At 34.2% G+C, this 16,854-nt stretch overlaps 1 protein-coding gene across 1 annotated transcript; it reads left to right on the forward strand.

Annotated features, from left to right (window-relative positions):
* The first annotated feature begins 8,452 nt into the window (after positions 1–8,452).
* On the forward strand, positions 8,453–13,588 carry LOC132731510 (uncharacterized protein DDB_G0274171-like). Its single transcript, XM_060717705.1, has 5 exons — positions 8,453–9,532; positions 10,022–10,156; positions 11,117–11,206; positions 12,347–12,439; positions 13,308–13,588. Exons 1-5 carry the CDS (start codon positions 8,587–8,589, stop codon positions 13,406–13,408), a joined length of 1,365 nt encoding a protein of 454 aa, XP_060573688.1. The 5' UTR covers positions 8,453–8,586; the 3' UTR covers positions 13,409–13,588.
* The last annotated feature ends 3,266 nt before the right edge of the window (positions 13,589–16,854 follow it).

Genomic DNA, 16,854 nt, shown 5'->3' on the forward strand with positions numbered 1-16,854 from the left:
GCAATCTGATCAGGCTCTGTACTTTTGGGGTTGACTTCATGATATTTCTATCTTGATACTTCCAGATTGACAATGGACATTTCCAATAATGGAAGCTTGAAAAGTCCATTTCACAAAAAAATTGCATGTGTAGAAATAGATTTGCAAATCTTACTCAAGTTTAATCTATTTTTGTCTTGCTGTCCATCACATTACCTTTTCTATTACAAGTTCAGAAAGTAAATTTGTATTATGGCAAAAATGCCCCCAGGTTAATATTTACAAAGTGTGAAATATATCTCCCACTTTTATGTGCATACTGCAGTGCACGAATTTTTTGGACAACCCTCGTATAAAACGTTTTTGAAACGTTCATGTTTTGCAGAAATAGAATAAAAACCCATTTAATTCTATTAAATACATAAAAGAAAAGTAGAAAGAGCTGTAAAGATTTTCCTAAAAATTAGATATGAACTTTTTGAAATTTTCATAGCGAACTTTAAAGGACGAAAACTGAAACCCGCTTGGTTTGCATAACTATAGTAGTATATTAACTAATTCAAAATCGTTGTGGAAATTAGCCTCCTTATCTTAAGAATAAGGATACGGCATATTTTTTATAGTCTGCCCCTTTTTAAAGGGGCGGACAAGTTTGTCCCTTTCTCGTATGAGAAGGGGAATTTTTGTGATGTGTGTATGTGGACGCACGATCACTCTTCCCTCCAAAGTCCTCGATGCGTGTATGTGGTCGCACGGTCGAAATTTCATAACATATTCAAATATAAAAGACAATAAAAAAACAACTGGTTACAAGAAGTTTTAAAAGCCTATTTAGGAATATCTTACTTTAATTAACGAAATAAAAAGTATAATTAGGATTTTAAACTACTATTTGGATTTTTAATTCCTAATTATAATAAATATGTTTCAACATGTAATTTTAACCGCCTAACTTGGATTTTGCTATAACCTTAATAGGACTTATATACAGTCTTAATTAAGATTATATAAGTCCTCTTTTATAAATTAGAAAACCGAAAGTCCTTATTAGAAACTTGAAAACCTTATAATGAGAAATAAAATCCTAATTTGAACTTTGTAACTTCTTAATACAAAGCAAACAGTAGATAAATAATTTCTTTAGTAGGAGCAACAAAGTTCTAATCAGGCTCTTTTATTTCCCTTGATTAGGAGTAACAATGTTCTTATTAGGCTATCATAAGTACAATTTTAGAGTTATTATTTCTTAGAACAATTATAAATAGCCTCATAGAAATTAATCCATAATTACAAAATTGTAAATTCCTTAGGAGGTTCATTCCAAATAGAGTTGTTGAATACGTTTAAAGCTGCATTAAATAAATATGTAAAAATATTTTGCCGTCGGGTATTTCAACAATCAATGGTTATAGTGGGGCGGGAAATTGAGAAAATAGTGCAAATGGTGATACAAGCATGAAACTTTCAGGAAATCATCTTTAGACCACGTAGATTTCAAAAAAGAAGTGGGCCCAAAAATATCTCTGCTCATTCAAGATGGCCGCCATTTTCAAAATGGCCGCCATATAAATTTCACGTACATAAATAGCTCATTCGGTCAAATTTTTTTTAACGACCTGAAACTTACACCAAAACATGTTTAAAGTGTCTCCTTTACAAAAATTAAATCTTCCAAAATTCCGCTTCATACGTCTTGTCAATCCAAGATGGCGTCCAATATGGCCGCCAATTTTATGCAAACTTGTTATATAATTTCTACAGTATAATTGACATTACGCCGCCTGTCAATCAAGCTGGCAGGGGTCTTACAGATAAGCTAATAGGCGATCGTTTTCAGTTTCATGCTAAGATGTCTGAGAAGTCCGCCATTTTCCTTAGACAGGCTATGTGTATAAGACAATGGTGCAGCAGTATTTATATTGAAATTTTGATTTTTTTGTCAATTTAAAGCTATTAAAACGGTATATCTAAGTTACAAAATATCCTGACATATTGACAGAGGGAATAAGTTAGTTCATTTTACAAAAAACAAAAAATCAGTAACTTTCTATATATGAAGATAATAAGTTATATAGCAGGTACGAAAGTTAAAACTGGCTATACCACATTGCATTAAACAAGAAAAAAGTTTTAACAAATACTCTATTCCTTCCTTCATTACAATTATGTCTTTTCATAATCACATAATATTATAAGGTCTCAGGATATCCAGATGATATGACATTTTTGTTCGTTTATAACATAGTGGCAATAAAATGCTGCAGTAGAAAAAAAGTACTTGCAAATAAAATGAAAAAATATGCAATAAATATTTCAGGTGAAATTATCCTACCAAATTATTTCTATTAAAGCTCAATGAATTGAGATTAATTATTTAAATACATCTGCTTCAATAACATCATATCTGATCACGGTTTTAATTTAAAGTTGAGGTATGGTATATGTGAAATTTATTTTGAAGTGAATAATATTGCGTTTTATCACGAAAATATCTAATGTACAAATAAACATATAACAAAGTTACGCATGGGCAATTTTCTCATTTAATTTTGACAATTTATGCGCAAATGCATTATATATAAGTGATTTCGCACATAAAACCCCAAAAACATTTGTAAATCTTACTGTTTCATTGATATAATTTTACTATTATATGTTCCACTACATCAATTTTCACTATCTTTGAATTTGTAAACTAAAATGATATTTTGTCAGTAACATCTTCCTTGATGTCAGCTAGAAATATAACAAGATCTTTGCCAAACGTTTTATTCATCATTAATGCGTGAATACTTTTTTAAATACCATAATACATTGAACTATTCAATAAAAGCATTAAAATTTTATATATACCAAATGATATAAGGTAAATTCATTAGTCACTTAAGTGGCATGACAGTTTCGCGTAAACGTCGGTACCGTCTTTTGTCTAAGGTTCTGAATGATCGGGTCACATGAATCAGTGGGCGGAGCAATCTCTTCTCTGGCGTAATGTCAATTTATAGAACAGATAATGTTTATTTAGATAAAAAAAAGTGTTTCAACATATCAGAAATTATCAAATCATATGTAAATCATAATGAAAGTAAAGTTTTGTAAGATATCTAATTTGGTTTTCTTAATCTATATGCAAAATCAAAAAAAGTTACTCTATTTCTTATTTGTCATTCAATTAAAAATAGGGGTTTGTAAGAAAACATGTAAGAAAACCTTAAAACTGTAGGTTTTATAGTTTGTCAAAGTGGGTGGGGTCAATTCATCCGATAATTATAAAAGAAAAACATGGTCATAATTCTTTATAAACGTAGGTAATTGGTTGTATCAATTTTGTCATAACATTATGATTTGTGAAATATTTGTATTCGGCTGCTTTAAAAGAAACAGCCTAATATCAAGTTTCTCAGAGAGGACTTGAATAACTATTAATATTCCTATATGAGTCCATATAAACTTAGTCACCCCTGGTGCATTATAAATTTTGACAATCTTGTCCATGATTTATCAAATATTTGTAGAGTATTACAAGATTATGATGATACATAATTAATGTCTATAATCCGGGTACTGTAGATTCAGAGAATACATATTTATTACATAAGTCTGTGTAAAATAAGTGATTTCCATTTCAAACCCATTTTAACTGCAGGAGCATCATACAATTTTATGCATTTAGTTTAACACTAGAAGTTTGTATTGTGTTTTCTTAAACAAATCAGTCTATAAACCCGGGTGGCTCTATGAGCAAGATTCATTTAATATGTTAAAGACACAAGATGATAGTACATGCTTAGTATCTATGTTCTATGCTCTGTGCATTTTGCTTTTTGAGAAGACTTTTTAAACATTTTTACTATGTAAAATCTATGTACACAAAGTGACGCAAAGAGCGCTTTATGTAACTTTTAAAGAGGTCTTTTTGCCGCGTTGGGCTTTCTTTAGGGATTCTTATTTCACTCTATTTTCTGCTAGACAATGTAACATACCGGTATGTTGAATATCTAAGTTCTATGCATTGTAGATCTGCAAAAGAGGACTTACATGTGATTTCCTATATAAGTATTTCAAAACTAAGCGCCCCTTCTGGCAAGCCTTTTAATCATGCTCCTGCAGTCTAAAATGGCTTTCCCTGGTATGTAACTTATGTTTGCATAGACTTAAAACTGCCTTAAAAATCTTCTCTGTAACTTAAGTTTACAGAACAGAAAAATTATCATGAAACATTACTTTGTGATACCTCTATAAAAATTATAAATTATTGGCATAGGACCAAATCTCTAAGTTTAAATGGACTCATATAGGAATAAAACAATATGAGTATTTGTGTGAAACAGTTCTGAGTACCTAGATATTGGGCATGTTTCCTGTAAAGCAACCTTTACAAATACGTGTAGTTCATAAATCATAACTGTATGTGGTGAAAAAAATTGATACTTCTAACATGATCTTATCTTACTTCTGTATTAAAGAGTTATGGCAATTTTCCTGCAGTGGATCATAGGCGAGTGGTCTAGGATTGTTTAATGGGAAACATGAAACTTGAATAATCTTTGACAGACAGTTAATTTATATTTTAAATCATCAGCAACTATATGTGGGTCAAGCGATACTATTGATATACATATTAAACTACACATAGATCATATGATGTATCAGTCGCCTTAATTTTACTTTGTATCTTTTGAAAATACCATGTCTAGATATGTTATTCTATAAACAGTGCTGATTCAATTATACTTAATTACAATGATATGAAAGTAGATATAACTTTGAATCGTACTGTAACAAGCCTTCAGTAAGACTATGATATCTCATGCAAAATTCATTTTTTCATTGTGTTGGCTTTAAAGCGATTTTTATCTTTTTCGTAATATATGTTGTGAAGGAATTAATTTTATTCGTAAATAAGACAATATTTAACGCATGTTTTGTTGATGTATATTCAGTCTACTATCGTTACAATTAACTGATAATATTAAGAATATTGAAACAAGTTATATCTTGCAAACAAATTTTATAACTGACTGTATACACATGAATGTATGTGCATTTACTGATATTTTAGCACACCCTCTAGGCCTGAATGAAGACAAAAATTTCTTAAGAACCATAACTTTTTAACAGTGAATATTTTCCTAAAAATTCGTAGAAAGTTTAACAAAAATAAAAAAAATGAAATTAACTTACAAACTTTGTTGTTTTTGTTTTTCAATTATCAAATAAATTTACCCAACCCACTTTGACAAAATATATAACCTACAGATTTTATGCTTACAATAAACACAAAATATTAATTAAATATTATATACACTAAAAGAAACTAAGTAACTTTTTGAGTTTTACACAACGACCTATTAGAAAACCATGTTAGAGAAATATGCAAATATTAGCACTTTTTCTTTAGTATTTTTAAAGATATTTTTTGGATAAATAACTTAAAAAGTTTGACTTACATTCTGGTTTACATAATAATATGATTATTCTTGATATGTTTAAACACTTTTTATCGAAATTTGTATAATTTGTGATACAAATTATATGACAAAAGAGATATATTAATTTTTGCATAAAATCGGCAGCCATATTCGACGCCATCTTGAATTCTGAAGAAGTATGAACGCGGAATTTGTTCAAGATTTGAATTTTTGTAAAGGAGAACCTTTATACATGCTTAAGTGTAAGTAATAGGTCTGTACAAAAAAATCACTGAATGCGCTATTATGAACGTCAAATTTATAGGCGGCCATTTTGAAATGGCGGCCATCTTGGATGAGCAGAGATATTTTTGGGCCCACTTCACTTTTGGAATGTCTATAGTCTAAAGATGATTTCCTGAAAGTTTCATGCTTGTATCACAATTTGCACTATTTTGACAGGAGAGACCTTATTTCCCGCTCCACTATTATATAAACATGTTATGCGGAATTTTAAAATTTAAATATTTTGATATGACGAAAAGCAGGAGAAAAAATGATTTGAAAAAAAATTTTCGCGATTATATTTGATCATTGATATATAGTTACTAAGTATATATGTACCGTTTTTTGTGGGAAACGAAGGATATTGAATTAAAGGATAATTATATCAAATGTAAAAAAATATTTCAAATGAAAAATACTGCAGTTTACATTGTTTTGGAGAGGTAGGGGGTTGTAGAGTGGGTAAAAGGGGGAGGGGTAGTACCCCTCCCCTTTTTACCACCGTAGTAACCAATCAACGCACCGAACATCTGTATGTTCAAATCTTTTCTTTAAATAATAAATTGTTTTCAATGCACGTGTATTTCGTGCCCCGCGTTTAATACAATTCAAATGAGATTTTGTGCTACACATAACACAATGGCTTACTACGAGCACGCAAAAGCGGTTATTTAGCGAGTTTTGAAGTTTCCTTCTTACTACATGTATTCGTTTCATGTACATACGACAAAGATAATACTATAGCTGACCTTCAAGAGAAGATTGTATTTGATGCTGGAGAAGTTCACTTGCTAGGTGTTGTTGAAGAAGTTGGGATTCAGTTGGAAGCGTTGTAAACCGAAAACGAGGCTGCTCATGGAAAGACAAGATCTTGTTTCTTGACAGGATTCGTTTTCTTGGCCAAATAAAGAAAGTGACTTCAAGATGATGGTAGACTGATCGTGTATGTGGACGAGGTAATATTTTACACTCAACGAAAAATTGCTGGCAGTCTGACGGAATTATTGTGAATCCGTCGTTTAGTAAAGGAGAGCGGTTGATTGTTGTTCACGCTGGATCTGTCTCTGGGTTCGTCTCCGGAGTCAAGCTCATTTTCAAAGCGAATTCCTCAACAGGAAATTACCACGGAAAAATGAATGGCGAATTGCTTAATCAAAAGCTTATCCCGATCTTCCAACACACAGTGTCTTAGTGATAGACAATCGACCTTATCACACCATTTAATTTGCGATGGTAAGTTTCCGACGAAGTCATATACAAAAAGTGTGCTTGCGTCCTGGTTACAACGCCTTAACATACACTTCAGCCAAAACATGCTCAGGACAGAATTGCTAGATCTATGTCAGAAACACAAGCCAGCAGAACCGATTTATCGTACGGGTTCAATTCTTAGACAACACAGACACGAGTGTGTTAGGCTTCCATCGTACCATGCAGACCCTAACCCAATCGAATGGATATGTGCCAATATAAAAGGAAAGGTTGCCGCAAAGAATCTAACCTTTTAGTTAAAGATGTGTGGGCTCTTGTGGATAATGCCATCGGGGACATCACCGTTGATGACATCAAACATGTGGAGGCCGTAGAGAGCAGGCACCATGCATCCGACATCCCCATCTATAGGGATATGGGCAGAACATGCTTCATGGTTGATTCATCAGATGAAGGCACGGCTACAGCCAGCGAGGGGGAGTACTCCGGTACGACTGACAGCGCCGGCCCGACTGAAAGTGACACAGAGTCTGAACTGAATTGAACTTATTATACTGTATATGCTATATACCATTCTCGTTAATAAAATATTAGATCAATATATTTATATAAAAATAAATAAATAAATAAATAAGTGTTTACTTTTATATTTAGGATTTCCTATTCTCGATCATTTTTAATCAACAATGCGACAGTGTTGTGCAAATGTTACTGATAATATACGAAGTATGACCTTTGATACTGATTGATATCAATCTTATCTGTTACCTGAGAGTGATCTTATTTTTTCTGTCCGAATGTTACAGTAGCGATCTTGCAATCATCGGCAGCATCGAAAATACATTTCTGCAGGCAGCATTTTTTCTTCGACCGAAATAGTTTTAACGCCTGTTACATTCTCAAGGAAAGACACAATGGGTTGATGTTTGGCAGTGACCATATGATTGTGTGTTTGTAACAAGAAATCATTATATTTATTTCAAAATAGAGATATTTTGCACGAATAATAATAATAATAATAATAATAATAATAATAATAATAATAATAACAATAATGATAATAATAACAATCTTTCACTGTTGTTTTTTTCGGAGCTTCCATTTATTACCCCCTCAAAATATTTCATTGGGGAAACGAGTCTAAAAGTACCTGGTAATATACCTAGTCAATATAGCAATGAAATAGTCCTTTTTTGCGTAATGTAAATATTAATCAGTATTCTTTTTAGATTTCTGTCATCACTGCAACAATCTGCCAATCACTGGCGCCGGTTATACGGTGTGATATTACAGTTTAAGTTGATTTGATTTATTTTTTCATAGTTTGAAAACATCCGTAATTACTAGTAATATGTAGAGCATTGTAACCAAGACATAATAAAGGTCTCATTTGCGGGCAGTTAATTTACGTTTTTATAACGCACCTGTTTGTTTTGTTACGTTAACGGATGTAAAATATGACGTCGTCCTTAAATAAAAACACTCTTAACAAATACATTACTCTTTAATTAGATTACCGCAGAGACGTGTGTTCGGTTATAGTATAAAAGATGTAAAAATCTTTTCTAATTATCATTTTTATTTCAGTTGTAGGGAACGTATGTTATATAGTTGGTTTTTTTTTATTAAATATCTTTGTTGAAGAACGCACGTAGTTTTTTTGTGTTTTTTCCCATATTCTTTCGAGGATCAATAGAATATGAAATCGTTAGCTTTTATTATTCTGTTATTTGGATATATGGTGATAGCAGATGGACAGTATGTTGGTCGCACAAGACAACCACCTTTACCGGATAGATGTGCGAGGGTGTTCTGTCCTCGGACAAACTGTATAAAACCAATAACACCGAAAGGAGAATGTTGCCCAGTTTGTCCACCAACGTTACCACCTTTTTGCGCCGCCGTTTCTTGCGCCATTCCAGACTGTTTAAATCCAGTTACACCGGAAGGCGAGTGTTGCCCGGTTTGTCCACCAACGTTACCACCTTTTTGCGCCGCTGTTTCGTGCGTTATTCCAAACTGCCTAAATCCGGTAACACCTGAAGGAGAATGTTGCCCGGTTTGTCCACCAACGTTACCTCCAATATGTGATAGAGTAAGGTGTGTTCGTCCAAACTGTGTGAATCCTGTGATACCGGAAGGTGAATGTTGCCCAGTCTGTCCACCAACGTTACCTCCAATATGTGATAGAGTAAAGTGTGCTCGTCCAAACTGTGTGAATCCTGTGATACCGGATGGTGAATGTTGCCCAGTCTGTCCACCAACGTTACCTCCAATATGTGATAGAGTAAAGTGTGCTCGTCCAAACTGTATAAACTCAATAACACCGAAAGGAGAATGTTGCCCAGTTTGTCCACCAACGTTACCACCTTTTTGCGCCGCCGTTTCTTGCGCCATTCCAGACTGTTTAAATCCAGTTACACCGGAAGGCGAGTGTTGCCCGGTTTGTCCGCCCACGTTACCACCTTTTTGTGCCACAGTTTCCTGTGTTATTCCAAACTGCCTAAATCCGGTCACACCGGAAGGAGAATGTTGCCCAGTTTGTCCACCAACGTTACCTCCAATATGTGATAGAGTAAGGTGTGCTCGTCCAAACTGTGTGAATCCTGTGATACCGGAAGGTGAATGTTGCCCAGTCTGTCAAGGTAAGCAATAATAATTATCTTAAACATTTGTCGCAACAATTTTTAAAGTAGGCCGCTTCCTGTAAAGAAATAAACACTGCTTTTATTTAAATTGTTATCAACTAATTAGCAAAGTAATGTATTAAACTTAAATGCTGAACAGTGAAAAATTTAATCTTAAAAAAGACTGCAGCCAGTATCGCTGTCATACATTTTAGATCAATGATATGTGTTGTTTTTTCACAGTCTATTGTTAAATGTCAGACATAGTTTTTTTTTAAACTTTTGTTTCAAGTAAACATTAAATTGCCTCATCTATCATGGCATTTAAGTTTTTATCGCGTATGCATGCATGTACATGCAATAAAGATAATAAGATTGGACTCTTTTATTATTTGTTATATAAATGGAATATTTTAAAGAAAGAAAAACACCGTGCATATTGAAAATGCAAGAAGTACCGGTAGCCAATAATCATATTTTAATATCAGTAGTATTTCTCTTTTTCAGGCTTAAAACCAGGCAGATGCCCTCGGGTCTCTCAATTCGGAATATGTGTGAATGAATGTACAGGCGACTTCAGTTGTCCTGGTAACCAAAAATGTTGTAGCAATGGATGTGGACGCCAATGTAGGCGACCAAGAGGTTTGTACATTTGTTTGAATTACATGAAAATCATGTCGATATCATATCAACATAATACATATGAGCCGCGTCACGACAAAACCAACATAATGGGTTTGCGACCAACATGCATCCAGACCAGCCTGCGCATCCGCGCAGTCTGATCAAGATCCATGCTGTTTGCTTACAAACCCTATAACAAGTAGTGAAACTGATAGCGAACAGCATGGATCCTGATCAGACTGCGCGGATGCGCAGGCTGGTCTGGATCCATGCTGGTCGCAAACCCATTATGTTGGTTTTGTTGTGACGCGGCTCATATTTTCATATTATGTTAATATTGCATTAAACTAATTTTTGGTTTTAGTTCGTTACGTTCGTGACATAAATTGTAGATAACATATGACTAACTAGTATTCCTTCAGGCAACATTCATTGAAGCACGATTCCCTATTACAATGCTTATACATGTATGTCTCAGTGGCGGAGTAGTTACATAATGTCCCTGACTGCAACTCACATGCCCCCAGGATATCGTAAATTGACATTATAAGCAAAGTTAGAAAGTGAAATTTTGGTTAGTTTATTAATTAGATCCACCTGAGTTGCGTGATTTGATCCGTAATATCACAGTTTTGAATATCGTACATGCTACTTGTCCTGCTATAAAATTTGGAACACGTGGCTTTGAATACCACTTGGTCATGCAAGGGATCTAACGATGAATAAATGCACGAGATTCGTACACATTTAAAATGGTCATATGATCTTTATGATTCAAAACGCAACGAATGGAATACATGACAACTGATAGAAACACGAGACTTCAATTAAAAATAACCTATACTTATAAAAAACCGTTCAAAATATTCAGCTTTAAGAGTAAATATTTTGACAATTGTTTGACCTATTTTGAAACTTTACCCGCCATAATACATATGTTTGTTATTAATAAGTGTCTTTCATTTTTACTGGATACAGGGAGGTGCAGTCGAGTCCAGTGTCCTCAATTAAGGTGTGCCAATCAGTATACGCCACCTGGACAATGCTGTCCAATATGCAGACCAATAGGTAATTTACTATTAAAAATTTTAATTTTGTAACTCAGTTTCTTGGAAAATATGTTGCATTACCGATGTATGCCTCTAAACATAGGCACCGTAAGTTTTGAGGTCACGACCTCTCACATTCATCAAAACTGCTTAATTTGAAAGGCAGACATAAGAATGATTCAAATGAGGTGAAAGCTCTTTTCATAGTAGAGCGAGTTTAAATTAAACTCTACTCACGTTTTTCGAGTAGACGCTATTTAATGTCTTAAATGTAATCATTATTCACTAAGGCGCTTTTCTTATTAAAACTCAAAGACTATGCTAATTGAACTTTAAATTTTAAGCAAAACAAATGAGCCGTGTCATGACAAAACCAACATAATGGGTTTGCGACCAGCATGGATCCAGACCAGCCTGCGCATCCGCACAGTCTGATCAGGATCCATGCTGTTCGCTATCAGTTTCTCTACTTGTTATAGGGTTTGTAAGCGAACAGCATGGATCCTGATCAGACTGCGCGGATGCGCAGGCTGGTCTGGATCCATGCTGGTCGCAAACCCATTATGTTGGTTTTGTCATGACACGGCTCAAATCATGCTGTGCAACACCTACTCGGTTTGATTGGGCTATCTCAAATATAAAAAAGAATAGAAGAAGGAAATGCACATTTAAAATAGCAATGGCCATAATTTTTTGGTATACACAAATAAATAAGTTTGAGATTTCAGTGACCGCATCATCATCATGGTTGTGTGCTGTTTTATGCTTTTCTTTTCTTTTATTTCCCAAATACATTGCGAACATACCGGATTTTATATAGTATTATTCAGTATTTACAATCACTATCAGTTGTTTCAAATCATCAACTTTTTGCTGGAAGTTAAATATAACTATTACTTTTTTTTATATAACTTTATAATTCTGTAACTCTTATTCCTCTGGAACCGATGATGACAAGCCTTTGCCACATGCGTAGAGAAGTCTGACCGAGTCTCTGTACTGGTTGTGGCTTTATTTTTGTATTTGGATCGGTTTGAAATCCCTTGAACTTTTAAAGGAGAGTTCCAAATCCAAAGCAGGGCAAACTTACATAAATTCAGCAGGTTAAGGGTTAAGCGTTTCTGTGAAAATCATATGAACTTTTCTATATTTTTTACAGAGAACGAATGCAACCTTGTAGACTGTAGACCAATATCATGCCTGAATCAGTATACACCACCAGGCCAATGTTGTCCTGTCTGTAGAAACACAGGTAATACCAACTACACTATACTTTAACAAACAAATATCATCATGTCCACAAGTGCATGCTATAAGTTTATTTATACTCATACACACGCCGCCAACGGAAACCAAATTCAGGTGACTTACTCCTGAAGACAAGCAGTAAATCTACTTTGTGAAATTTATAGAGCAACTGGTTGAAAGAAAAACAAGAGTCATTAACAAAATCAACTAGTTGTTTCAACACACATGCTGTAAAGTGCCAAGTCACAAAACTTTGGTTTTTAAAGTATCGTACTTCCTCTATACCCGGTGTTTTCTATATGGACTCGTATACTTGTTACGTATAATTATTAGATAAATAAGTCCCGTACACTCCCGTATATGTTGAAAATACGGGACCGTTTATTCCTGTACATAAGTGTATTTTGCGCAGTGCGTCCGGTTAGCTAGATTACTATTTTAAGATTCAAGTTGGAGAAACGAGTGCTCAAGCTCGTAATGTAATGACTTGTAGACACTGGACCATTTCATCTACAATCACGCTTTCATTGTGATAAACATAATTATAACATATAGTGTGTTGTGCATTTGTTGGGTTTGAAATCACATTTCAGCATGTTGAATATTGACATACTGTCATAGAAATGTCTAAGAAACTCTTACAATTATCATTTTAGACTTCTTCTTACATGTATCAGGCTTATGTAATTATTTCGGACGTTTAAAAGCTGGATAGACCCTGATGACTATCAAAGTAATATTGCGAGTTCCTGTTAATACTAATATGACGTAATTCAAAACTTTAAAAACATCTAATTGTTTTTTTTTCTTGTTGGTGTTTTTTTTTTCTTTTTTAAAATAAGTCAGATTTCTTGATATTTATTTCATTTCAGGACCTGACTGCAGAGGAATAGTATGCACAGCCCAAAACTGCGAAAACAAGTACATCCCACCCGGCCAATGCTGCCCGGTTTGTCAAAATGACACATACTAGCAGACACCTACGATTATTCGGAGCACCTCGCAATTTAACAAAACCGTTCCTAATCAGTCGGACGGAATTGGACTTAAAAGTTCCGATTAAATTAACGATAACGAATTCCTGTATCTTATTAAATTGATACACTTTGTTTTTCTCGGTGATACATTTTATTAAGCAACACTTGTTGTTACCATATGCATTTTTTAATAAAATAAAATTGTTTATTTATAGTAAGATAATTTGTTATATTTGCTTTCAATGTTTTTATTTAGTTACATAGTCCTTGAAATTCTGTTTAGTGTTGGCTCTATGTTTTTGAGTCAGTGTTCAAGTTTTTCGATTTTATTTAATTGAACTGTTACCTATCCATTTCAATATGGCTAAAACGGGCTCATACACAAGGGTTGCAGGACTGAAAGTTTTGCATCTTGGTTATCCGATGAGTTTAGATTTCGTATCCATGACAATCAGAGAATGCTTCCTATATTTAATAATAAATCTATATATAAAATCATAGTAACAGGGGCCCATCGCACTTCAAAAACGTTCGTTGCTATAACAAGAATATATTGAACCGGTTTATATTCTTTATTTTGTTGTATTCTGTCATGAATGTTCCATCAATACATTTATCATACGTTTGTAATGCATGGTTTTTCATTGGACAATCATGGCTTTTACCGTCTGTGTAACAATGATGCATGCGACATCATAGACCGTCAGCTACGCATTGCTACATGCAAGAAATAACTGGGTAAATCTGAACTTTTGGGTATGCATGTGTCCTTTTTGTTATTTGTAACTGTTATTGTTATACGACAGTTTAATGACTTTCGGCACATTATTAGGTCCAGACAATTGACGTCAATGTCTGCTCGAGATATAAACGACACTCAATAAAATCATTTCATCAAATATGTAAAAAAGATTTTTGCCGAATTTTCAAAAAATTGTCCAATCGCAAGTTAAGCTGGTATATATTATACTAAAACATGTATGCACATATATGGTTCACAGATAAAATATATTTAAAACATCTGAATGAAATACAAATGGAGTACTGGTCCATGTCACAAATTCATTATGTCATGTATGTAAACACGGACCAAACCTTAGTCACATATATTGAAACCGTCACCCCGGCAGACTGAAATGTATTCTATAACTGAATAACTTCATTAAATCTGTAAGCAAATGTTCTGAATTCATGTTCCAAATTCAAAGGAGGACACCATGCACAATTCAAACAACAAATACGAATTAAATCACCTAACGCAGATCACGTTCTTAAAATGGCACTTTCTAAAATTGTTTTAAAGTCATTAATAAGGTCAGTCACCTGTTTGGCTTGTATTTCATTAGCCTTTATTATTTTCATTAAAGATGATTTATTATGCATGACCACACATATTGTAAATTAGAGTACATCTATGTTTTGATGAAGCTATAACCATTGAAGTAAAACTGAGGCAAGTATTCCGACAAGCTTGGTGGGTCTACTAAAGTGCCTGTTGGTGTCTGAAACAATGCTGTTGTCCCCCCACCCTATTTTAACTTTGAAGTAAATATCTTTAACAGTTATTGGAAAGGCAAAAATAAAATCATTGAGCAAAATAGGCTTTCATGACTCCTACCGCTTAGAAATGCTTTGGAGAAATGTACCATACTCATAAGGTTAACCAAGAAATTTAATGACAAAAAAGGGGCATAATTAAGCTAAAATAAATTATATGGTAACCTGTCCTGAAGAAATGCATCCAAATTTAAAAGTTTTCCAAGTTTTGCAAATTAGCTTTCACAGTCTGAGAAATTGACCTCATTTCAAAAAATAAATAGACAAGAACCGGTTGAACCGGGTGATGCTCCTGGAAAAGGTTTTGGATACAGAAAAGAATACCTCTTGTAGTGTCCGAGTTATGTCCCGGACAAGTGTAAAAATGAACAAAGGGCAATTACTTCAAAATTAGGCAATTACTTAAAAACAAGAGGGCAATGATGGCCCTAAGGTCGCTCACCTGTATATAGGCCCCCGCGCGGGCCAGTTTAAACCCCAGGGCTTTTATTTGAACAAACTTGGAAGACACCCATTAGAAGATGTTTCATGATGTTAAGTTTTTACTACACACATATAATGAAAAACAATGACCAACCCCCCCCCCCTCACCCGCAGGGCCAATTTTAACCCAAGGGCTTTTATGACTTGGTAGACACTCAAAAGAAGATGTTTCATGCTAAACATCTAAGCTCTAGCTCATTGCGTTTTTTAAAAGAAGATTTTTAAGTTTTTACTGTACACATATAGTTAAAAACAATGACACCCCTGGGGCGGGGCCAGTTTTGACCCAAGGGCTTTTATTTGAACAAACTTTGTAGACACTCACTAGAAGATTTTTCATGCTTAATATCTAAACTCTAGCTCTTTAGGTTTTTTCAAAGAAGATTTTTTAAGTTTTTGCTATACACATATAAGAAAAATCAATGACCCCCTGGGGCGGGGCCAATTTTAACCACAGGGCTTTTATTTGAACAGACTTGGTAGACACTCATTAGAAGATGTTTCATGCTAAATATCTTAGCTCTAGCTCTTAGGGTTCTTTAAAAGAAGATTTTTTAAGTGTTTACTTTGTGCATATAGGGAAAATCAATGACCTCCTGGGGCGGGGCCAATTTTGACCCCAGGCCTTTTATTTTAACAAACTTGGTAGACACTCACTAGAAGATGTTTCATGCCAAATATCTAAGCTCTAGCTCTTTGGGTTTTTTAAAAGAAGATATTTAAAGTTTTTCTTTCGGTTGCCATGGCAACCCGAGTTCTGCATGGAATTAAATTCTTTGAAGAATTTTTAAAGGTGACCACCAAAGGAACATTCCTGTGAAGTTTGGATGAAATTGGCTTAGTGGTTTATGAGGAGATGTCATTTAAAGTAAAAGTTTACGGACGGACGCCGGACGAAAAGCGATCACAAAAGCTCACCCTGTCACTTTGTGACAGGTGAGCTAAAAAAAAAGAAATGCATAGTACTGGTTCTTGTGCACTGCACTTCTTTTTAATGAGATCTATCAACCTATGAAGTTTCAACTCAATAGCTTTTACAATTTAAGAGAAATGGCCCATGTAAAAATTAGAGTATTAACGATTAACGATTCTTGTGCACTGCACTTCTGGTTATTGCAAGAAGCATGCATACCAAAGTTTGAGTCAATCCGACTTATAGTGACTGAGTCATGCTCTGGACAAGCCTTAGGGGACACCGCCGCCGCCAACAACGACAAAAGTAACCCCTATATGTCGCCTTTTCAAGGCCACACAAAAATGTTTCAGGATTATTTGCCCTTTAGAATTGGTGTCCTTTCAAGACAATAATCATGTATACCGAGTTTGAAGTGAAAAGCTGTTATAGTTTCTGAGAAAACAGACCTTAAAGGTTAACCAATGCTGATGCTTACAAAAGGGACAT

This window comes from Ruditapes philippinarum, unplaced genomic scaffold, assembly GCF_026571515.1.
Source record: "Ruditapes philippinarum isolate M1 unplaced genomic scaffold, ASM2657151v2 ctg5138_1_1_1_1, whole genome shotgun sequence".
In the NCBI taxonomy this organism is placed as follows: Eukaryota; Metazoa; Mollusca; class Bivalvia; order Venerida; family Veneridae; genus Ruditapes; species Ruditapes philippinarum.

What these genes read in the sequence shown, in the direction of transcription:
- LOC132731510 (XM_060717705.1), top strand. Translation starts at nt 8,587, where the DNA reads ATGAAATCGTTAGCTTTTATTATTCTGTTATTTGGATATATGGTGATA. An exon ending in CCAATGTAGGCGACCAAGAG is followed by an intron (nt 10,157 to 11,116) that starts GTTTGTACATTT and finishes TACTGGATACAG; the next exon opens with GGAGGTGCAGTCGAGTCCAG. An exon ending in TCCAATATGCAGACCAATAG is followed by an intron (nt 11,207 to 12,346) that starts GTAATTTACTAT and finishes TATTTTTTACAG; the next exon opens with AGAACGAATGCAACCTTGTA.